General features: G+C 30.9%; 3 protein-coding genes across 3 annotated transcripts in view; 2 read left to right on the top strand and 1 right to left on the bottom strand.

Moving 5' to 3' along the window:
* Window positions 1-1,942: 1,942 nt before the first annotated feature.
* On the bottom strand, window positions 1,943-14,419 carry LOC132760602 (pyridine nucleotide-disulfide oxidoreductase domain-containing protein 1-like). The gene is made up of 14 exons (XM_060752610.1): window positions 14,226-14,419; window positions 13,204-13,284; window positions 12,842-12,961; window positions 11,803-11,874; window positions 11,389-11,445; window positions 10,037-10,110; window positions 9,604-9,764; window positions 8,584-8,678; window positions 6,610-6,730; window positions 6,056-6,162; window positions 5,506-5,628; window positions 4,523-4,660; window positions 3,705-3,777; window positions 1,943-2,547 (listed from the first exon to the last, which is right to left on the bottom strand). The coding sequence occupies exons 1-14, from the start codon at window positions 14,283-14,285 to the stop codon at window positions 2,372-2,374; spliced, it is 1,458 nt and encodes a 485-aa protein (XP_060608593.1). The 5' UTR covers window positions 14,286-14,419; the 3' UTR covers window positions 1,943-2,371.
* A 106-nt stretch (window positions 14,420-14,525) lies between these two features.
* LOC132760603 (nuclear receptor-binding factor 2-like) lies at window positions 14,526-21,942 on the top strand. The gene is made up of 4 exons (XM_060752611.1): window positions 14,526-14,692; window positions 18,092-18,176; window positions 18,654-18,838; window positions 19,747-21,942. The coding sequence occupies exons 1-4, from the start codon at window positions 14,672-14,674 to the stop codon at window positions 20,314-20,316; spliced, it is 861 nt and encodes a 286-aa protein (XP_060608594.1). The 5' UTR covers window positions 14,526-14,671; the 3' UTR covers window positions 20,317-21,942.
* Window positions 21,943-23,760: 1,818 nt separating this feature from the next.
* Window positions 23,761-26,259, top strand: part of LOC132760610 (protein O-mannosyl-transferase TMTC2-like) — a 36,045-nt gene continuing 33,546 nt past the window's right edge. The window contains exon 1 of the mRNA XM_060752620.1: window positions 23,761-23,919. Coding sequence (XP_060608603.1) covers window positions 23,834-23,919 — 86 coding nt within the window. The 5' untranslated portion in view covers window positions 23,761-23,833. The remainder of the gene's footprint in view (window positions 23,920-26,259) is intronic.

Genomic DNA, 26,259 nt, shown 5'->3' with positions numbered 1-26,259 from the left:
TCTGCAAATTTCTTTAAAAAACCCAAAGAGCTAGAGCTTAGATATTTGGCATGCAACATGTTCTAGTGAGTGTCTTCTAAGTCTATTCAATAAAAGCCCTGGAGTCAAAATTAGCATGCCTTGGGGGGTCATTGATTTTCGTTATATGTACACATCTTTTGGAACTGTTGTTTTCCCTTAGCAATAGCAACCAGTAATGTTTTACATATGCACTATTCCAGATACAAATATGAACTTTGTGATTTCAGTTTAGGATTTAGATTTTATATATGCTTTTGTTGATAGTTTACAATATTACTTGTTCCTTCTCATGAAGAATTTGTTTATTCAGGTGAGCGATTTCAAGGCCATCATGGCCCTTTTGTTTTTAAAAGTGGTGGAGAGGAAAGTTGCTTATTTAAGCACTTATAATTTGTGCTTTAAAATATGTTAGTAGATTATAAAAGTCAACTATACTTGTGATAAGATTATTTGCTCTTCCATATATAGATTGAATTTTTATGTGAGGAACTTCTGCACAATGTAGAAGGGGAGCTAAATAGATGGAATATTATTAGACACATAATCAGAAGATCTACACATTTATATTACAAATAAATGTTCCCTAATTATGACATACTAGCAAGAGGGAGAAGTGAGGTTGATGAAAACAAAATATTGTTATTAGCTTCATATACATATATGTAATGTTTAAGGTGACAACGGAATCAATTATCACTGAAAATACCTAAAATGAGATTTTTGCTTAGTAGATTTATCAACCTTTAACACATTCGTGATTTAATTTTAGAATCAGTTATATATATACATATATACATATTATTTATATTTATTTATTTATATATATATATATATGCACCTACACACATTTATATATATATATATATATATATATATAATACATATACTATACATGATATATATATATACACACACACCAATAAATGAACAAATCTGAGAAAATTCAGTAATATAACCTTCAAGGTCAAGGTCATTAAAGAGCCCAACCAAATTTGGGTTAGATAAACAACAAGGTCTGGTCCTTAAGAATGTTCTGTTATAATATGAAGTTTATCCCTTCAATAATAGCAAAGTTACAGTCAGTAACCGCCAAAAATTTCAATAATTTGACCTTCAAAGACAATGTCATTAATGAGTGAAGGTCAAGGTCTTTGGGTATATTTTTAACAGTTATCTTTGAAGATTATTATGTTCAAGTTTCAAGACAATCCATTCAAAAATAACAAAGTTACAGCCAATAAAAGCCAAAAAAAATGAAAATTTCAATAATTTGACCTTCAAAGTCAAGGTCATTTATGAGTGAAGGTCAAGGTCTGGCTGGTTATTTTTAAGGGATATCCTTAAAGATTATTATGTTCAAGTTTGAAGACAATCCATTCAAAAATAACAAAGTTACAGCCAATAACAGCATGAACAAGGAAAAATTGGACTTTTAACTATGAAGGTCAAGGTCATTTATGGATGAAGGTCAAGGTTAGTGTGGTCTACTGAAAGGTCTTGTCCCAAGGGTTGTTGTGGCCAAGTATGAAGACAATATACCAAGAAATAAAAAAGTTATGATCCAGGTACAAGTTTTCGGACGGCAACGGCAACGCCGACCTGACTATAACAATACCTCTACTTTATTTTCAAAAAAAAAAAAAGTCGAGCTAAAAATGAGCCACTTTGTTGCAAAGAAACAACAAAAACAAAGTACATGTAGAAAATTTTACTGAAACAGTTATCACAGATTTTGAGAATAACATTCATTATACATGAAATCTCTTCAGGAAATAACAAGTAAAATTGTTGTAACTCCAAAAATGTTGAAATGACAAAATATACAACACTACACTCAAGGACACTTTATGTGTTAGTTTGATGTTGCACACACATGTGAAAAAAGCGTTATAATTAACCCCACCCCCCCCCCCCACCGCCCACCCAAACAAATTAGTGCGTCAGTGTGTTTTTATTTTAAGATATTGTGGGGTAGGGACTTTAAACATACTAGTCACTCTTCAAAGGAGGTGAATCATAATTCTTTAACTTCTCGAAACAGAAAGACTGGTGAGGAAGAAAAACATATTGATGTAATCTTCAGAATAAAATGCTCACACACAATCTTCGGTGTATCTTGATTAAAATGATAATGCTAAGACGTAAGAGTGATAAACTGGTCAGAGAAAGGCAATGCATATAGACTATAGTAGAAAAATCAGCTGGTACCAAACTACAACAGATGCTGTCACAGGGAAAAACTTTGAATAACACCTTCTTATAATCCACAAGAACATATGAACAATAATTAAATATATTGCTGAAACTGTATAAAATTGTTCATCAACTTATTAAACATGTTAAATATTCATCAATCAAAGAAATCTTCTATATCTATGTTAGGGTCTAGTAAATGCTCTTTAAAAGGAGTCAAGTCTGTCTGATTTAATATAAGATTTTCAAATGTTTCCTCCAAGTCTGTTTCCCCAATTAGTATAGCACCTTGTAATCTACCATCCTGTAATACTGCTTTAACATATTCCACTCCTGAAATATATTAACAAGAGATAAATTAGCCCAGGTTTCTATGATATCACGGTACTTAAATTTTATCGGAAAATATTTAAATATATATATATGAATGAGATTTTTCTTCTATTTTACAAGTGAACTCTTTCCATAACTGTTTGTCAAAGATTTATTTCAAAAGATCCAATTTAAATGTCATTTTCTGAACTTAATCAACTATTTCCATTGTCTGCCATTTGGGGTAATCTCACAGGATGTTTCTACAGTATTACGGTATTCCTAAAAATGCAAGTATTGAAGGATAGATGTGTCACCGTCTCAAAATAAAGTTGTGAAAAAATTCAAACAGATAACTTCGTGTAAAATTCAAACAATATGAAAAGACGATATGTCAGTATATGGGATTAGAGCATATATTAATTGACTGTGTAAAAACCGTAGTCAAATATGAACATTTCAAAAAAACACAAATATATTCATTGCTCACAAAATTAAATTTATTGGCAGCTGCTATGCGATTTAGTTAAACAGTTCTGAAAATATTAGCATCGTCATGTGTTGCTTTTACTAGCAGTCGCAGGAAATGTAAATACCGTGATATCATAGGAACTGAGTATAATATCTACATCTTGTGAAAACCAGAATGATAATTTGGTAACCAGTTACCAAAACCATGAGACGTGAATTTACATCTGTAATCACTAAAATGGCATTTTATTAATATTTATTCATATGATGAACATTTTAAACATGCCACAAAATCATATTTTCTCCCATTATATCATATTAGATAATAAAATAAAAGCCATTATTCCCCCCCCCCCCCCCCCCCCAAAGGATCAGATCACAATATCCTCTCAATACTAGTATGCTGAACACTAATTCTGGAAAACTGTGTTGCAATCCATTTAGAAATGTGAAGCAAAAAAAAAAGTTGAAAAAAGCTGTTAAAGCCTAAATGCCTGTTTGTTTAAATTCACCAATAGCCAGAGTTTTCTGTCAGGAGACGGGTAAAAATAAGTACAAAATAAATGCATTCTTAGAAAATATTATGACCATGAGTCAGTATTTCTGGTTATTGACTGCAATTTGTTAGTTTGTTACCATGGACTTTATGATTATTTGAAAAATACATATTCATATCCATTACACTTATTTTAGAAGTCCATACTTACCTTTAGTTACTCTTAATAACAATTCATAATTAGTTCCCAATCCCTGTGCATTAAACCTTCCCAGCAATATAACCTGAAATAAGTTCATAAAAACTAAATTTCACTCAAAAAAAACTCTACAACTAGAAAAAATAATACATTTTATTTACAAGCTTGAGCTAAGTTTCATTTATAAAGAACAATTATGTACTCAGTAGATTAAAAAATATTTTATAATTGGTGGTGTACAATGGAAATGCAGAACACGTGTCTTAGAATTTAAAAATCTACAAGTCATGCATTAAAGTGATACTGAGGACACTTCATTATTCTTTTAGGATGTAATTTACTATGAATTGCTGAAATTACTTCAGCCAGTTGTGATTGGTACCTGAGTAGATGGTTTAATTCTGAGTAACCATAATGTTTGATTCCATAAGCAGAGTAAGACTGCCCTTGTGGACTGATATACATGGGTCAGAGGCATTGAACGCCACCAATTACAAAATGCAATGAATAATGATTAACACAGTGTATCGTTAATACTCATTTGAAAACAATGGTTTGTGTAATTTCGACAATATTTCTTAATATTTAGAAGAAATGATGAAATTGACAAAATGATGTACTAAAAACAATCATGTTGACGTATTTATCATTGGACCAATGTTAGCTGGAAAAGGCCTATGTCCAACATAAAATATAATATAAAACATGACAATAGTTTAACCTCTGTAGACTCGAACTACTGATCTCTTGAACATGCACAGGCCTTCCGAGTTCGATCGAACAAAGTTTGACTGTATTAGGTCTCAGATATCTATTTGTAAATACTTTACCTTGTAATTAAAGAATTTAGTGACATGAGCAAATACTTCGAAACAGAAATCCATTGATATACTCTCATTGCAGGTATGAGCCACCATACATTTTGCTGCGTATGCTGCCATCTGGCGAGCTTGTGACCATAAACGCATCTTAAACAAAAAAGAAGTATAAGGGCATCAAGATTAATTTCTATCCACCTTGATATGCACTGTTACATATTTGAGAGTCAAACTTACATACTTATTAGCGATACCTCACTTTTTATCAACATATTGCAATTATTTTGTTATTTTGCATAAACAGTACTGCCCTCCACACTCAAATGCAAGTAAACAATATCAGATGTTCGATATTCTATTAATTAACTATAATTTTAATCAAAATCTCTCAAACTCAGGTAAAATTAACTATATACAATATTACCCTGTAAAAATGCTTTAAGTATAGCCCAAAGACAATGCGGTCAAGAACTGATGTGAATGGGAAAGTACCTGATAGTGGCATTATTGGTAAAATATTCAAGTAACCTTTGATGTAATTTTTTCATATTAGCCAATAATATTACATTATTTCCCAAACAAATTCCATGGCAAAAGTTCATAGGTCACAAGGAATAGTTTATTGCTGTATGCTATGTCAATAATATAGTCTCCCCCCTAGTTGTTTTTACAGTACATACATGTATATTGCTTGTTGAGCTTAAAACATCTTGACCCAGTTTGTCAAGAAATGCCATGTTTTAACAGTTCATTTATTAAACATAAATTATTAATTTCACCACTGAAACTCTATGCAGAAACAACAGAAATGTTAAATATTTCCATTATAAACTGTATAGCATTCCAGGCTTTTGAAGGGAGAAATGTATTCATCAGTCAAGGTTCACAGGAATTGTTAAGTTAAGAATTATTGACCTATGTTTTTACCATGATTCATGTTCCTCTGTTTTGTCTATAATTTACCCAAGATTTTCAAACTTCGGGCCAAATATTACCTGTAACCAATGTTGAGCATGTTCCCAGCATGCCGTGCAAACATCTCCTGCTGCATATACATCAGTTTCTGACGTCTGCATTTTATCATTTACTTGTATTCCACCATCTTCAGCAAGTTTAAACTAAAATGATGAATTCAAGAGATAAAGTAACAAACAAATAAGAGATATGATCTTTTTGGGGAAAACTTCACTTAACTTCAGTTGAATAATAATAATATGTCTGTGCGATCAATATAGAAATAATATGCTAGCCTGTAATTTAGACTATGCTCATTAAATTCAAGTAAACTCTGTTCCACTGACAGTCGGCTCTTTAAGTTTTTAAATTCAGATCTTGCAATGTGACCACTGGATCTTTCAAAAAATTTAAGCAGGATAGGTACAATACAAACTAAGATTTTTTTTTATTTCATTTATGTTATGACAGACAGAAAGGCAAAACAAATTTCACCAATAATTTCTATTTAACTTCCTTTTTTATTCTTCAATTTTAAGTAAAGTTGTTAAAAACTCTTTAAGTAGCTGGTTGACTTAATGACACACTAACATTATTATCATGGAATGGTAGAGTATTTGGAACAACACCAGTTGCACTGACAACAAAGTCACAACCATACACTGTACCATTAGTGAGCTCAACAAATACAGGCCAATCTGAAACAAGAATTTTTAATTGGATAATTACAATGTTGTATACTTGATATTTATGAATATTCCTTTTTTACAAATTTACATCATAACAGGAAGTGTGCTGGCTTCAGAAAATTGATTTTATGATATTTTTTTTTCTCCCACTTTGCAAATTTGAAAACCCTATTTCACTCAAGGGTCATAAAATTCCTAATCACATGTTCATAAAGCCAAATTCCAATGCCAAAGTGTAGAGGTTTCTGATCTAGTTCCAGGGAGAAAAGTAAATCAGAGAATAAATGAATAGGAGAGTCTCATCCATCTACATTTTTATGGAGCAAAGACGCATGATCAAAAGCAATAAGAAAAACATAATGCAACATTAAAGCTATATTTATGATTAAGGCACCTTACAAACTTGTTCAACAAAAGTAAGACTTATCTATAATTGGCAAATTTTTTACTTTGTACCTGAATTTGTTGATGTTAATACAGATTGCTGTGTTTCTGACTTCCCTGATGACAATAATTCTTCTCTGGTCAATATATTAGCCACTTCCACTTTATATTCTACATGTACACAATGTCCCTTCTGAAAAATCACTGCCAAATTATAATTACTGTAACATTCCTTCATATGCTCTGAGAACAATATACAATTGAAGGAAATTTTGTTTGTTTGTTTGGATTTTACGGCACGTCAACACATAAATGGCCATATCGTGCCGAATGCTAAAATAGGCTTAAACTATTATGTAAAACGTTGTAAATAAAAAAAGAGCCAATCAGATCTTTGAATACAAGTTTATCTCTTTCAAATAATCAATGATGTTTTTTGATGGAATTGTATTAAAGAGTTCTTTGAGTGAGTTTACATTATAAAATCTGTTACGGGCCTGTGAAAAATCATGACATTCCAGAAGAAAATGCTTGACAGTAAAATTTTCATTACAGCCTACACAGAAAGGGGCATTGTCATTCGTGAGGAGATAAGAATGGGTAACTTTAGTGTGTCCAATTCGGCATCGAAGAAGAACTGTTTGATCATGGCGGTTTGACAAAGACAGAGATGGTGACACATCAAGAGATGGGTTTATATCATGAAGTTTATTAAAGACGGCATTGTCCCAATTTGCTTTCCATTCAGATGAAACGAGTTTATTTATAGCCGTTCTAAAATCACAAGCAGGTAACAATAAGTCAGTTTTTTGAAAATTTAAAGCTTGTTTAGCTAAAGCATCTACTTTTTCATTTCCTCGTATACCTACATGACTTGGAATCCAATATAATTTAACAGATTTTATTTTAAGTATATCATGAAATCGCAAAAGAAGTTTCTTTATCATGATATTGTCAGATTTTTTATTTTTAATGGATATTAAAACAGAAAGCGAGTCAGAAAATATCACAAATTTATCATGGGTATGCTGTTCTATGTATGACAATGCTAAATCTATAGCTTTTGCTTCAGCAGTAAAAATTGATGCATTATCTGGTAACCTCATACTAGATGTAAAATCATTTTCATACACAGCCGCACCTACTTTGCAACCTTCCTTTGAACTGTCTGTATAAACATGTATAAAATTTTCATGTTCTTCCTTAATTGCTAGAAACTTCTCTTTGAAATGTTCATGTGAATTTGATGTCTTTTTTATATTTGAAAGGTTAATATAAAATTATGCAATTTTAAATAAGGAAATTTAAAGAAGTTCAGTTTCCAAATATTTAGACATATCATAATACATGTATACTTATTAGTACTGAGGCCCCACATGGAAGATCGGGAAACTGAATGTGTAAGCCTCGTTAAATAAAGTCTTTACTTACTTACTTACTAGTAATTAGCAAATTGATAGCAAAGAATACTTCAATTAATGGAAACATATGTTCTCTATTCAATAATTTATGCAAAATTATCACATGACTATCATGCGATAGTAAACAAACCAAAGTTTATTCCCCTTCAATAATAGAAACATGTACATGTATAATATCGAAGCTAATTTACTCAAAATTAATGTTTAAATATATGGAATATCAAATAATACAAAACAAGTAAATATTTATGATATTAAAATGTAAATTCATTTTGCATTTTCATTGGCTAAAGTTGTTTAAAAGATATTAGTCACCTTATATTTTATCTCTCGACAGGCTGATATTGTTAGTGGTGAACAATTACATTTCTAACACTTGATTAAGAATTGATGATTTTCAAGATGATGAAGAAATTGAAAAGAACGATTATAAAACCCAGTCATATATTTTTTTCTCTACATCTAGCAATACATGTAGCATGTGTCATGCAAAAACAGTACGATTGAAAATGAATTAAATGAAAGAGCAGAATATTCCAATATAACAATATAAGGCAGCTATAGAACGTACCGTATATATGTTACCTAGCAACAGTTGTAAAATTCAGGTAAATTATCTACATACCTTATCAGCACCAGACATTTCAAGATTATTAACCCAGTCAGGACCGAGGGCACTGCCACTTGGTATCTTATTGCCTGAACTGTCAACATCAGTGTCTAGCGAAGTATGAGAAATAATGTAAACATAAAGTATATTATATCACTATCGTTTACTAAATATATTCTATATCAATTCTCAGATATTGGCAGTTCCAAAAATGTGACACAATTCAGAGAAGAAGGAAAGAATTAACCCGGAACCTTCATTCTTTTTTATCATCATCTCAGTAACACTGGTATGCTTAATAAAAGAATGTCACATAGTCATAGAATTAACACTTAGCCTACTAAAACCCACACTGATTAACATTTCACAGTATAGTGCAGTCTGACAAGGCTCTTTACTGTTGGTCAAACTATTTTTTTACTTGATCACATAGTTACTAGTAAGTCCTCTCTTCTGTACACCTGTCTAACTTATCTACCATTCACCATAGCACTTTTATTTATCTGACACCATACTTGCACAAGGTTACAAGTTCATTCAGTCAAGGTCTTAAATATCAAAAGTAGATTTTCGTAATTGCCTCCATTAACACTTAACCTTTCACTTGCTGAATTAATTAGATTGGCTTGTCCAGCTTCCTTATCTTGTACTGTTTATTATAAATTTGGGGGATAACTACACGAAAGCATACTTCTTTTCTGAGAATGCTTACACCAAAGTTCCACATAATAATTATTATGACAGGTGTGAAAATGGGACCAGCTTAATAATGTAACCATTATTCATGGTTCTTTAGGTGTCTTTATAAAATAACCTTACTGTATATGTGCATGATTTAAATACACATTCATTCAGCACCTGAAGATTCTGGAAATATCTTTCAAACATTTATTCAAAAATATCATTTACTTCTTCACATGATTATATAAAATGAAACTGTCATCTTGGTACTTGATTACAGTATCTTCTTATATATAAAGACTTAGAGTTCATAACATCACAATGTGGTAATAAAATATTAGATGCAATATGTACCTTGTTCTGTATATTTCCGTCTTTTCAATGGTTCATCAGATTTGGGTTTTTCTTCATTTAGTTTGGGTAGACAGAAAGTTGCAGCACCAGGGTCAATGAATGTACTGGTGACTGATGAATGTTTGATTGCCCAGATAACCTCACAACCTTCTATCTCACATCTGTGAAATCATGTACAATAATGTTTATTTTAAGTTGGCAAGGTTAAAAATACAGTTGAATATACATGTATGTACTCAATGTTTAAAACAACACATGTACTCAATGTTAAAAACAACAATGTTAACACACTAATACTATTGTAATTAATTGAGTCTTCATGCTGATTCATAAAATACTGAAATCTACATGTGATGTATAATGCTAAACATTATCAAATTGCCTTTAAAAAATATTTATATCATTCAGTAGTACATTATTACATTACACTTACACAAGCTCAGTTGCTATTCCACCATTACCCACTACAACTATCCGCCGTGCTTGTTTTAAACGCTTCTGAAAATCCTACAAAGATAATACAAACTGATATCAAAATAAGATATCTTTACAACTTGTTTGATTTCTTCTTAAAGCTCAGCTAGTGTTATTAAAGGTATATGGACCTTTGAGAAAAAAAATCAGGGGAAAGAATTTTAACTGATGTCCATTTGCTCTTCACTGCCAATCCCCAGAGCAAAAATTTAAGAAACTGACGGTGGTCAACAGGGAAATTATCAATATAAGACAAATACTGATACCAGGAACTTTTTGCTTAAAATTGACATAATTAAAAATATCCTTAAACAAAACAAACACTGCTCTTTAGAAGATAAATCTGCTATTGAATTATCTATGTCACCAGTATAAAGTCAGTTCAGCCTGCACATTCATGCAGTAAGTCAATTTCCTATCAGCTTCTCATACTATTTTGATATTGAAAAGTCTAAAAGTGAATTCTGAAGTGGATTAGTCTACAATGAGTACATTTTCCAAAACTATTTCAAATACACTGTATTGATAAAACGATAAAAAATTATTTTTTGAAAATTCTTTTAAAATATTTCTAAAAAACAAAATGTTGATATGAGTTCTAAAGTGATTTAGTATGAACATTTATATGTTGAATAATAATATTTTGTTCTAGAACATTTTATCATTACTATCAACACTTACCAACAACATCTATCTTATATATAATTCTTTAATGGTTTACTTTCACATAAGACAAGATAATTATTTATGATCTTTTATTATGGACCAACTCACTTAATAAAAAGTGGAAAATTCCCAACTCAAAGCATAGCAAATTCATAGTACAAATTCAGCATAGTGCAGATATATCCTATGCATAATATCTACTCCACAGTTTGTTGACCAAACATTGAATTTCCCATTGCTGAAGCATTGTTGAACACTTAAACTATTGTTTTGAACTAGTCACACCAATTCCGACTACATTGACACCATTCAAGTATTAACATCACATGACAAAACTGACACTATGATCTACATTAATACCAACTGTGTTGTTCAAGTCGATAAAAAAGAAAATGAGCCACGTCATGACAAAACCAACATAATGGGTTTGCGACCAGCATGGATCCAGACCAGCCTGCGCATCTGCGCAGTCTGATCAGGATCCATGCTTTTCGTTTACCAAACCTATTACAAGTAGAGAAACTGATAGCGAACAGCATGGATCCTGATCAGACTGCGTGGATGCGCAGGCTGGTCTGGATCCATGCTGGTTGCAAACCCATTATGTTGGTTTTGTCGTGACGCGGCTCAAATGTAAAAACAAACCTGGACACTCTCTGTATCTCTTATGCCCAACACATGGTCATTATCTTTACATATCACCTGAAATAAAACAGAATATCAAAGATAACATGGCAATGGTCCGAACATATTGTGAAATCTTCAATGATTTCTTTACCAGACTGAACGATGGAGAAATCAATTTAAGATACAGGAATTTAGGTGTGAGGAGAGTTAAGTGGATATACATGTATCTTTAATCTAGATGTGTATTTTGTCAAATCAATATACAATATAATATGTAAATGGATTTCTTTATTTTTTACAGATATTTAAACAAAATTATCACAAAAATTAGAACCCAGCAATGGAAAACTTTAATGTAGGGACAAGTCAATCAGAGCAAGTAGGTATGACTAACTAGCCTAAAAGGCAGCAATATATAAATTTATAACTCACCTTGGGTTTACCACCTGTACATATACACAATAAACCATACTGGATCACTGTCCCGTCATCCATAGTCAATGCCTGTAATTATATAAATCAAACTGTTGACTGTTAGTAGAGATGATGATAATGCAATGCCACCAGTAGAGAGCCAGACAAGACTGTGCATACAAATGTCTATACCAGCTATACTGTAAGCTTCTTAAAGATCTTGTATGTTGTTATTAAGGTGGTTACCACACTTAAGTGAAATTGTGTATATGTATATAATTATGCTTATAAAACAATTTTCAAACATCGAAGAATATGTAAAATATGTACTGCAAATATTTGTCCACATTATGTATGTGTAATCATTAAAATATATGCATTCATATCCTATTGAAAAATTTATATCTTATCAAAAAATTTGACTTAGACTTTATAGAAAATAAATTTCTAATCACCTCCCTTTATTAACATGAAATGTAAATTCGGCAATATCTTTACAAATTATGCCTTTTGGAACTTACAATATTGATAAATCTTCATTTGAGCATTATATTTATGATATAAAATCATAAAAAAAAATTGAGTTACTGGATCTTTAAGCTTAGTGTTTTGAGATAAAATAAAAAAATATCCTTAAGATCAAAACTTGACAATTTAAAAAGTGAAAATCCATTAAACTAATCAGACAGTTGAAATATATCAAATAATATTCAAATACTATTACCTTAATGTAATCATATTAATTTCTGAAGAAAAATTTACATAGTGTACCAGTAATACATGTTCATGTATATAAATAAATACCCAGAAAACACGTGTGTTTTACACAATAATAATTTATGCACTTCAACTACATGTACATATAAATATGGTATATCCAAATACATCAAAAGTAAATTTGTGATTTAACAACACATAGTGACTGAATTTAAAATGAAATGTAAACATACATGTATGATAAAGACTGGCTGAATGTACATTGTATATTCTTAAAAGTGAATTTTCTTTCTGAAGTTTTCTTCTGTATTTGACAACCAAATGTATAAATTTTTCTCACATGTTTAACTGTATCAAGTGTTTTCATCATTTTGTGTATAACCTTGACATTAGGGCATCCTGTTTCCATTGATGACATAGGTCTTTCCTCAACATCAAATTGTTCTAATGTGCGTGACACCTGTAAATAAATATACCACCTGGTTTCAAGAGAACACCTGGAACTAATTGACCTAAGCTAGTGATTTGACGATGACATGAGCTTAATAATGACACAATTATAAAAAATGACCATTATGATTTTACTACTTCATAACGTTTTCTTCCTTAAAACTTTGAATAATTCTCATGGTCAAATTGATACAGTTCTTATGTTGTACAGTACATTGCATATACTATAGAAATAGATTTATCTGGATTTACCTGTTGATAGTTTGTGACAGCTTTGATGAGTTTGGAGGCAGTAATTAAAACTATCTGTTCCTCTGGACATAATGATGATAGCTGAAAGTTGAAAATAGTTCAACAAAGTAACAATCAACAACTGCATAATATATTTGTTGATGAAAGTGTATAGATTATATCAATAAACTAAAACATTTAAATTTAACATAAATTTAACGTAATGACTTTAAATATTCATACCTTAGTTACTTATAGGTAGACTAGTATAAATTAATTCATATGGCTACATTCATTTTCTTATAGATTAAAAATGATAGATCTAATTAATGATAATGATTATATTGCAATATAATTATCAAAATAATAATATTATAATAATAAAATTATAATATACACTTTTTAAAGAAACATTAATACATTTACATGTAGTTTACTGCAGTATAACAGAATTTATTTTATTTTGATTGTCTAGGAAGCTTTAACCCTTTCACTGCCATAGGGACGGCTTAAGCCATCCCTGTTGTTTTTGGCGTATTTGCCATATTTTCGGCGTATTTGCCATATGGACGGCTTTAGCCGTTTCTATAAAAATCATAATGATAATAATAAATTAATAATAATAATAAAAATAATAATAAATATAAAGAAAATTATACCATCGACAATAATTATTATTATACTAGCATATTTGGAAACATATATAATTATTATAATACTAATAACAAATAATAATAATAATTATATTAATTAATAATATAGTAATTTCTTAATTTATACTTCTATATTAAATAGGCCTACAAAATATTAAAAATACATGTATTCATGGTTTGTTATTGTTAATATTTTTTGCCAAAAAAGAATCATAAAACAGCATCATAATTATTACAGTAAATCTATGTTTAAATTTAACATTACATCATTTTCCTATGTAAACTGATGCTGAACAGCTGAAACTTAAGAGCTAAATTTTTCAGGTCAGATGATCTATTTTTAATAACATAACACAGACATATAACAATAATTATTCTGTGATTTCTTACAGTTTCTGCACATGTCACGCCAGCTATTCCACCTCCGATGACGGCAAACTTATATGACATTTTGTTAAATTATAACATGCACTACTGATCCAAATTTGGCGAGGTTTTATTTACATCGACACCGAATTTTCACTCCCGTGTATCTGCGCGTCTAAAATCTTAATGCAGGCGCTCCAGTGTCAGATAAGATCACTACGAAGATCACTTAAACACATTGTTTTATAATAGTGTCTTGATAAAATAGATGTCAAAATAAGGGAAATATATATTCCTTTAGGTATAAAATCGCGCTGTTATTGCTTCATTTTATTTTTAGCGATTTTTTTGTAGATTTCACGGCACTCAAATATAACGACACCGGTTGATTGTCAAAAAATAAAAATAGAAGCGAAACAAGAAATTTGACAAGAGATACGAGTCTTATGGGTAATCGATAGGGCCAAGCAATGGAATCACCTCTTAATTTGGTATGAAAGTCTATCAGGAAGTTGTATTGCCATTTTGATGAACAAATTTTAAAGCCTTATTACCTGTTTTAGTCTGATAGTGGCTGTCATTGTCAAATAATGTATACTCAGTTCCTATGATATCAAGGGTTCTATGATATCAAGGTATTTAAATTTTCTGTGACTGCTAGTAAAAGCAACATATGATGATGCTCATATTTGTAAAACTTGCATACTAGATTCATTTTCATCTGCCAATAAATTTAATTTGGTGAATAATGAATGTATTTGGGGCAAGAATACTATTTTATAAAACCTTCATATTTGACTACCATTTTCCTTAGTGATTTTTACACAGTCAATTAAAATATGTTATAAATACATATACTAACATATAGTCTGTTCATATAGTTTTAATTTTATAGCAAGTTAACTGATGGAAGTTTTTCACAACTAAACTTGAAAGTTTTGACCCATCAATCCTTCCATACTTGCTTTTTTTGGGGATTACCTTGATACCGTAGTAACCTCCTCTGAAATGACCCAAAATGGTAGGCATTGAAAATATTCTAAATAATGTCATTTTTATTGGTTCTTTTGACATAATTTTTTGAGAAATAGTTCTGGAAAAGGTTCATTTATAAGATGGGAGAAAAATCTCATTCATTTATGATATTTATATTTAAATATTTTCCGATAAACGTTAAGTACCTTGATATCATAGAACCCCAGGCTAGCTCTTTGTCATACATTTTATTAGTCCCATTTCAATAACCATTTGTATGAGGTTTGGTATCTTTTTGTCATCAATTAAGAGCTACTTATCAAATGCCTCCACTTTGGCCGAGTTGCTATCCCAATAGATTATAGAAGTATATGTGACACTGACTAGCCCAACAAATTGTGCTTTTTAGCTAGGGCTTATAATATAGACGATGGTTGCCCTTCGCTAAAGTCTGTGTAATATCATTTTGTAAAGTCGGTCGGTCTTGCAGTTGAAATATTGAGACTTGTGTGACACAGTGATCCCTCTTCCGAGCATCACGCCATGGCCATCCCCTGTGTTATAGTTATTAGGTTAATTATTCACAGCGAATCAGGGTCAGCTCGGCCCTAAAACATACTCGGCCCCCGAGTCAGCTTGGCCCTATTCCAACTCGGATAAGGTCAACTCGGCCCTTTATTATATATTACTGGTAATGATTACTTTTATTGACGAAAGTACCAATTAGTATATGAATTTGTAGGGAAAGGAAGAATTTACAATTTATATGCATGTTTTGTCTAACTTAAGATGTTTTTAGTAAAAAATATCATTAAAACAGCAATTTGGTCATATTAAAGAACAAACAGTGTTAAATACAATACCATTTATTGCCATCAAAATGCAATCCAAAAACTTTATTTATGGATCAATATTTATTAACATATATTGTATTGATATCTCTTCTTAACAAAGATAAATTCAATCAATACATACATGTACATGTAAACTGCCAACCTTTTCAATTTCTGTTTGTAAGTGATCGTACTTCTGAATACTTTTATAGTAATTTACTCCTTAAATTTTATATCAACTAAACGATCTATATCCTAATATAAGTTTTTAATGGAGGTCCGAGTTGACCTGTGCCGAGTTGACCCATGCGGAGTTGGTATAGGGCCGAGTTGACCCTTTACCATTCACAGCAATCACAGATCTATCAATTAAAGCATTACTGTTTAAATGCAGTAATAAAGAATTATGTTAATAAATTTTTATACATAAGGTTAAGACTATGTAAATGTAAAAGGACTATTAAAATTTTATGCCAGTTGGCTTATACATGTATTTCTCTAGTTAATGTACTAAATGGCTTTTTCCTTAGAAATTGAGAAGAAGCCTTAAGTAGCCTTTCACGCCAATTATAAGGCAAACTAGAAAAAAGTGAGTTTTGTGTAATTGGGAAGCCACTCATTGTAGCAGCCTAATTATAAAAGGAATACAAATAACTCTGCAGTATTTCTTATGGACAAATTGATTTTTAAATTTACAATAATTAACAAGGCAAATTGGCTATAGACTGAAAGTCTGGCTTTTTATGCCCCACTTACAAAGTGGGAGCATACTTTATTGGGGTCGGTGCATTTGTAAGTCTCTTCATTGTATGACAAATAACTAGAGAAAACCACCAAAAGGCTGTCTAGCAAATAACAAAAGAATGTTTAGATTTAGTGTACAGGCTGGTAATGACCCCTATTGATTTTGAGTACATATGTTAAGGCCACCATGCTCTTGACCACTAAAACCTTTTCTGGCTTATAATTAGAGAACACTTTGGCCTACATTACTAAGATTGGTTGGTGATTATACTGATAGTACATGAGTCAAGGCATGACCAAAATATTTTTTTTGGTAAAAGGTTGGAAGTCAAGTTAATCAATATTTGGCCCCACTAATCATTACCTTGATCCCACTAAAAGCTTGTCAGAACAATATTTAGGGAATATTTTGGCCTACAGACCACAGATTTTGGGTAGTGGTTGGCCATAACTAGTTGATGATCTCTATTGACTGAGGGCCATAGGTCAAGGTCACCATGACTCAGACTACAGTCCAAAGATTTGGTATGGATTTTGGCTGTGAATACTATAGTAGATGACCCCTATTGACTTTAAGGTCATTAGGCCATTGTAGCCTTGACCACTACTGGCACTAGAATCTTGTTCAACCAATAACTAGAGAAGGTTTTGGCCTACAGGCTTATGTTTTGGTTGACAATGACTAGAAGTATGCCCTTTTGATTTGAGGTCATTAGTCAAAAGGTCAAGGTCACTGTTGCCTTGTCCACTAAAAGCTTGTCCACTAATAACTAGAGATAATTTTGACCTATAGCCCTTAGATTTGTTCTGGAGGTTGGTCATTACTATAAGATGGCCCCTGTTGATTTAGAGGTTAAGATAATTGAGGTCAAGGTCAGAGAGACTCATGAAATATTTGTCAACCCTTAGAATCATGAAATACTCATTAATGACATTCACATATATATTCTAGGCAAGAGCTATAAAGCTTGTCTTGCAAAATGACAATAATTAACCATGCCTTTTTCATTATTAAAGACATAAGTTTTCAAAGACCTATTAAGTATATTCTACAGAGAATAAGTACTAGTAGTCAATTTCAGTTTCAAAGTGACAGTTTTGCTCAATGCTTTTTTACTGATTTTACAATTCTTAAGACTTGTGATATAAAAATGATTGAAATCCTTGAAATTTTCTGTTCCAAAATGTAAATTATATACATGATATAAGATATTTATGATTTGAGATGTGAAAGGAATGCTAAAATGTATCAGTACAATTTTAAGTTTCCTCTAAGTTTTGAGAATAATATTCAAACATGTTATGAAAAATAAGTTTAGATATGTCATTTATTTTCAGGCTCACCAGCAAGGTAGGAAGGCAGACATGTTGTTAAAGTCAGGAAAATATGAAGAAGCTATCACCTGCCATAATAGAGCTGCAGGTTTGGTCATTGCTTTGTTTATTATTAGTGTGTGAAATATCCTTTATTCATGATTTATTGATGGAAAGAAAAAGTTTAAAATTCCACATACATTGAAATACCTTCACAGTAAAATTATGATACAATTTTTAAGCTCAGTTGTGTGGACAAGTCACATACATGTATCATGACCCTCTGGTTGGAGTTTACTTTGAAACTTAAAGAGTTATTTACTATAAATAGATATGCTGTTTTATATAATTGATCCTGTCTTGTCTATACAGTTCTTATTTCTATGTTTGGCGTACCCAATTTTTTTTCCAAAATTTAAAGCGCACTATATTACGCTTGCATGATTTCTAGATGATTTGCTTCATAGAATTTATAGGCTGTAAGTTTACAGTATCATATTCTTAACCTTACTACATGTGTATTTCTGATAATAGAAAAGAAGGTTTAGTGAAGAATAATTATAACCTGTTATTTATTTCCCTTCAGAATATTTGTTAGAAGCGATGCAGCAGACAAGGTATACCCCTGCTCTAGAGTCTCTCCAGTTACAACATGCTCATCACCTCAAACAGACGGACAAACTGTATGACAGACAGAGGCGTGCTCATATGCTACAGATCAAACAGAACAAATTACAGCACTGTCATCAATCTACACAAACTTACATTCAGGTTTGTTTGATTGGTTGGTTGTTTTTTTTTTCACAGCAATTTTAACACATTTTGGTCATATCTCTATTTTATTGAATTCTTGAAAACTTCAAAAATTTAAAAAGAAGGTGTTTTTTTGTTTGTTTGATTTTTTTTTCTACATGTACTTAATTATAGAAGTTATATGACTAGAGATAAAAAAGTCATGATATTAATATAATGTTAACAAGACATTATTATTATAGAAATAGACTTTGAACTGAGCTCTGTAATGTACTATAATATAATAATAATAATATTACACAAAATGGAAAATTATTTCTTTTTGGATTTCCATTTTGGTGGATCCTGGAAGGACAGGGTGTCATGCCAAGGTCTGTTTGTCATACATTTTCATAAAACTTGTTCAATTAATGAAAGAAGTTTGTAGCTATTGCTTTACAGATTTTGTTATCAATACCAATGTGTAAAATAAAAACTTATCCATCTTAGTTATTTGAAATTACGACTGATTTGAACAGATTTTCTTGGTTTATTGCTCTATTGAAGTAATGAAATTACATGTACCGTATGTCATATTTTGAAATTAAGGAATAGTTGATTTGAACTAGTATGATACAAGAGATCATAGAGATGTTGCATCTTTCATTATCACTAATTAAATTTTTTATCTCTAATTTAAACAGACTCAGTCATAACAAGCAGTTTTCACCTCATCATTTTTGTTTTCACTTTCATGTGATTTACCAGAATTTTTAAATTCACAACAACAGGTCTGAAGGTCTGTAAATTCAATTACTGACATCTGTTAATGTTGAACATTGAATCCTTCCATCTTTCCATCAATTATGTTTGCAACTTTTACCTTTAAATTATTGTTTTTTACCAGAACCATATACAATAAAAATGAATATTGTTTTATTCTATAGGGACCAGTGGTACCAGCAGGTTCAGAAACATCTAGCACATTCCAGCATACTCCACCTGGAACCAGTCCACAGCATTTGGGTGAAATGCATTCTGGGATGGAAAATCCATCTCCACTTGAAGAGGATTCTATTTATAGAACACTAACTGCTCAAGATTCTTTAATTGGGTTATTGTTAAGACGAAAACAAAATCTTGGTGACAATAATACCTCGTTCCATTCAGGTGTTCCAGTGGAGAGAGTTTTCTATTCCAAATCAAAGGAGGCCCGGCAGAATAACAAGTCTGAAAAGGAGACAGAAGATCTAAGATTTCATAACGAAGACTTAAGGCAACATGTTCAGCAGTTACTAAAAGAGGTAGAAGATGTCAAGAAAGAAAATAAACTGTTAAAAGAAAAGGTAGAAGGAACACAGCCGATCTTCAGCGATGTTGGAGATTGCGAATTACATCTCATTCCTGATTTACCTCCCCTGGAAATGCCTCAGTTTGACCTTGACCTTCTGGAACAAGAAAACAAGAAAAAGCCAGATGAGTCAGAAGCTGATGTTTTTGGGATGTCACCTTTGTAATGGTTTTTCTCTTAAATGAGCATGTACCAGTACTTCATGTCATTTGTCCAGTTGTGAAGCTATTTGCCCTATAATTTCAATCTGCAGCTAACATTTACAAAGCTCTAAACCAGGATTTTGGTTTAACAACATGTCATCACTGTGTGTTCTTTACAAAATCATGTGCTTGGGGTCTTTAATAGGTTATTGGATTTCAGACTTAGTGATTACATGTAAGTCAGCAATAAAATAGCTAAAAGTCTAAATACTAAATTAGAACATGCTTATCAAATCAGCTGATGTGCTGCCATGGGAAAAATAAACATTGATATTATGTTTTTATAATTGAAATATCACTATAATGTTTCATGACTATACTTATATGATGATTAGCTGCATTTATAAATAAGTTTATTCCCCATACCTTTAAATTCATATTTGTGAATAGAATTTTGTTCATCATATTAATATTTAAGAATGAGACTAGAGACTTTACCATTTGGTGGGTGAATTTTTGAAGATTTATTTTCTGCTCACCTAAGCACAAGGTTCTCAGAAATAAGCTTTTTTGGTGGCAAGATGCTTAAGAAAGTAGCGCTGAATGTAAAATTATTAATATTTGTCGTAAATGTAGCAAAATGTAAACAAAGTAGTATTTTGACTTTCATACATAATACTTAATCACTAAAGCTGAGGTAAAATAATGCTGAAAGTAGTACAATGTATAATGAATGTAAGTTCTTTTGTAGTTTATGTCTCTATATGATTGTTAGATAAAGATGATTATTTTAAAGGCATGTTAAGCCGCAGAAAAACATAAAAATTTTCTTTGAAGTGAAGGCAAACTTGTTTTTTACAATATTTTATTAATGGACTTAAGGCATAGCAGATGCTTATTATTGAAGAAAGCGATGTGTAAGGGAAAAAAATGTCATAGATACATACAAGAAGCAAAATGTAAATAAAATTGAGTTCTGTCTCCTAAGCAAATTACAAACTTTATTTATGGCCAAAAAGCAAGATATAAACTATATGGCTGATAAGTATTGCATCATTAACTATAATAGAACATAAAAAAATGAACCACTTTTTTGAAATGAAAATTATAGCATTTGTGGGGCTAAACAATCCCCAGTGGCTGCATGGTCGAGTGGTTAACGCTTAGGATAAGTTTTCTGAAGATCACTTAAAAAGCTGCATGGGTTCAAACCCTGTCAGGGGCAAATCGTTGTTTCCTTGAGCAAGAAACTTTACACTCATTGCTTAGTACTGGTCTGTTCTAGGAACAAATTTGAAAGTGTGTTTATAAGCTTATAGCTTCCTACACAAGCCAACTAAAATAAATTCTTATAAACCAAACAATCCTATTATGTTTCATGTATTTTGTTTTTCAATCTAAGGTAATTCATGATTTATATGTGATATATTGAGAGGACCAATGTTTTATTCATGTTGAATTTTATTTTTGATTCCAGACAATGAATATGGCAATAATTGAATATTGACTTTATTGTTTAAAGTTATATATGTATATAAGTCATCTATTTTAGTCTTTCCAGCATCATTGTGAATGTTTTAATGTTAAAATCAGTATGAATTTCATGCTGTATTCTATTACAGTATATAAAAATGTTTATAAATATAAAATAGAGTGTCTTGTTTATCTTTATTAATAATGTGTACTAAGCAAATGCCCATCCTGTGTGTCCTTGACATTCCAGAGTAAAGGCAGTCTTAGTAGAAAAGTTGTAAAATCATTGACTTCTTGGTTACCGAAAAATATTGACTGTGACTTATAACCCATAGTCACAGTTTGTCATACAACAAAATACAGTCAAATCTCAGTAGAGCAAAACCTGTCATGGGACAAAACTTTCATTTGTTGCAGAGAGATGTTGCTCCGAGATTGAATTTATTTAATTGTCAAGTCTTCTTCGTGAAGCATTGTTACTATTAGTTCAAAGAAGTTATTTTACTATGGAGGGTGAATATCATTCAGCATAGGACTGTATAGTAGCAGTAAGGTAAAACCTTTAAGAAATTAGTGACAAGAGGTAAGACCTTTAAGAAATTTGTGACAAGAGGCTGGGTTACTATATACATGCATTAATTTTTACCCCAAACTTTACTTTTGATGATCAAAAACTATAATTTATGAAGGTTTGAAGCTCCCATCATTGCTAATATATGATAAAATAATGATCTGTTTTGCTTCTTGACTGGCACAGAGACATAGATAACAGAGATAGGCTACTTCCTAGCCAGTTAAAATATCACGCGTGCCTACTAAACTTAAAACTTGTAGCAAGTAAAACTTATTAACCAGATATCAAAATCAGTAAAATAATACATTTTCTGAAAGCTTATGCATTTATCTATGGCTGCAGGTAAAAATATTTACAGTTCCCATTTAAATAAATGTTGTATCATTTTTTAAAGAGAACTACTTAATATTTTTTTGTTACAAAATTGTTCATATGACAAAAAACTGGCTCAATGGGTATGTTCTGCCATGTTTTTCTAAATGAAAGGCATGGAAAGTTACCAATATTTTAACATGCAGCCATAGATGAAAGATTTACCTTTCAAATGGTATATAATATTAAAGGATCAAATGTACATTCATTAAGTTTTATTTGCTACCAAATGCCTAATTTTCCACTTTTTTTTAGGCATGAGTGATATTTCAATGGAGTATATAGGAGCTGCTTATCTCTGTTATCTATGTCTCTGACTGGCAAGGCCACTGAAACTTTTAACCAAAAGATCCATAATATTGACTCCACTTTTTTGAAAAAAAATAAGTAGAGGTATTTTTCTAACCCACTTATTGGTGTTTGCGTTGGTTAACCTTGTGTCATTAACTTGAATAATAACAATGGTATAACATTTAAACTTCCTATGGAGATACATCTTGATCAGTTCTACTTGTTACACAGATTTTGAGGTCAAAGGTAACTGTGACTAATAATAAGGTAAAATTTAATGTTAGGATCCATTCCACGACAAGTTATGTCATGGAGTATCACAAGGACAGATAATCTAAAAGTTATATTTGGCAAAGTTATGCCCCTTTTGACATTTTTTTACATTTTTTTTTTGCACTATGATTAATTTCTCAAAAAAATATCAAAGATATTCTCTTTAAACCACGGATTTATATTATTATAATATAAATGCGCGTTTAAACTTAGAATACCTATGGACTATAATTTTTGTAATGCATATCTTAAAAGGCAGATAACAGAAAGACATTCTTGCTAATCAAAAACCTTTCAAACTTGGAAAAAGGGGGGGGGGGGGGGGAATTGCCAAACATTTTATCAGAATTATGCCCTCCAGTTAAGTTTTTAACAAGTCATTGTACTGTTAACGCAATAATTTGCTTTAAGTTAAGAATACTTCAGTGAACGCACTTAATCATTTTACGCAGTACAGCTTCAATACAGTGTAACAATGACAGCATGGCCCGATTCGGATCAGTTGCGTTTCGTGTCCCAGGCCATGACTGTCATTCAACGGGTAGTTGTCGCTGAATATGGATGTGACAGTTCTCGCTACAAGTGCCCTGGCATTTGTACTGTATTTAAACACTTTAGATGCAGATTTTGCCTATGATGACAGGTAAGATTTTATAATTTATTTCAAAGTTATTTCATAAACAAAAATCCTATTTTAGACAAGTGGTCGAGCAAGTTTCAATAGTTACTGAACCGTAACGCTCTGCACATTATTTTATGCTAATATTGTTATTTTCTGCATAGAAAATTAACAAAACGAACTGATATAAATAAATTTATTTACTACTAGACATAAGATACAATTCTTTATACTTTAAACATGTTGTGAAATGAAAATAACACCTGTGTTTGCAATGTAAACAAACATCCATGTATGTTTAATTTGAATAAATTCGGATATGCACGATATTCGGATAATTCAATGCATGTTCAAAGAATGTATATAGATGAACATTAATTATGCTTCCCTATGCTTGAATTGTTTGAAATGATTTTATATAAGTAAAATTTTGTTGAATAATATTATCAGAGTTTAACAATTATGATAGATCTTGAGATATTTTATGATCCAACAATTGGTGAGATTAAGAATTAGCTGTGAATAATTTGATGAAATGAATACTAAGTCTAAATACACTTAAAGCAATATTTAGATTTTGTTTTGGTTAAATTTGAATGTTAAGCTGACCGCATATTTCAATAAATAATAATAAGCTGCTTTAAAAGCCACTTGCATCCAGATTGAAGCATTATTATAAGTAACACATTAGCTGATATGAATAGAAAAAATAATTTATTCAGCATGGTCACAAGTCACAATAGTGTTTTGGAAAAACTGGGATTGATGTGACGCCCATTTTCTGGGATTGTATATTTCAATTTTAGACTTGTTATTGAAAATATAGTGTAGTACTAGTATACTATAGCTCTTATAATAATTATATTTCAAGCTATGTATTATATATTAGATATATATACTGGTCATTTCTTATAATAATGAAAATAAATTTCACGACATAATATGACTGAAAAATATATTTTTGAGATATGTGTACAGTTTCATTTGGGTCTGAACCAATAACTTATGTGCAAAACTTCAGATCATTCGCTTATAAATTATACTCCATTTGTTTAGAATAATCATTTTTATTGTGCAAAATGACCTAAAAAGAGAAAAGCTTTTATAATAAAGCTGTTATATATATTCAAATCAGGCTAAGAATCATGCAAAAATAATAAAGAAAAAATTATGTTTAATTGTGAGTATAATAATTATTTCTTATTATCTTGAATTAATGTTGGCATGTCTTTCTGATTTATATGTCCCATCTATGTAAGAGGTTCAAATTTTGTGATTTTAAGCTTTTGGACCTGACAGTGGAGTTCCTTAAAATGATGAGCATTGTATTATTGATCATATTTTCATGTGTAATGTTTTAGATATGATTTTTCTCAATGATCAGATATATAACAAGAAGTTTTTAAAATTTGTAACAATTATTCCTGACACTTTTTTTAGAATAATATTTTAAATGCTACTCAGAGGATAAATTCCTTTTATGTCATTTTCCTGAATGTTAGATGAAATTAAAGTTTTTTTCTTCTAATTTTTGACTTTCAAATTTATCTATTAATTGGAATATCAATTTATTACTAACTTGCAAGTTGAATAAAAGCTGAAGCACATACATATTTACTGCTGTAGAAAGATGCAGTCAGCCAATGCATCTGAAAAATTCCTTATTTGGCTTTTATTCACAATTTTGACTTCAAGCTAAATTGCTTATAATGAACAAAGAAAAATGTTCTTGTTTATACAAATTTATCTTTATCTGTTGGAAACTATAAGCTTATATTATGGCAGAGCTGTTTCTGGAACCAACCAGTACTAAGCAATGATTGTAAAGTTTCTTGCTCAAGACACATTCCTATTTAATACTGTTAAACTGGAAAATGGCATAACCAACAAAATATTTCTTTAATATTATATTGTCTTAAGTGGGGAATTAGAAAATAAAACCTTTCCACTTTTAATACTAGATTGCTTTATTGATAGGGAGAGCATCGTATTTGTAATGCAGGAGTAAATGCTGGTTTGATCCAAGGGCAAGGCGAAATTTCACTTTATCTAATGATCTCTGACATTGAGTGTTAGATGGTCAGTCATGTGGGTTTAAGTTGTCAGTCACTTACATAGAAATTAGGATTCTTTCATGTGAGGAAGCTATCCAGCTAGCTTACAGAACATCGAAGGTTTTACTCAGGTGCCTGTTTGTGCCTGAAATAATGCACGAAGGGCACCTGACGTCTTCCTCCACCAGTCAAGCTGGAACGTCGCCATATGACCTATAATGTGTCTGTGTGGCGTAAAACCCAATTAAACAAACAAACAAACATAGAAATTAGGAATTACTAACGGTCAGTGAAAATATGTGGCATTTTA

This window comes from Ruditapes philippinarum, unplaced genomic scaffold (assembly GCF_026571515.1).
Source record: "Ruditapes philippinarum isolate M1 unplaced genomic scaffold, ASM2657151v2 ctg1345_1_1_1_1, whole genome shotgun sequence".
Taxonomy (NCBI): domain Eukaryota; kingdom Metazoa; phylum Mollusca; class Bivalvia; order Venerida; family Veneridae; genus Ruditapes; species Ruditapes philippinarum.
This window is presented reverse-complemented; position numbering and strand designations above follow the sequence as displayed.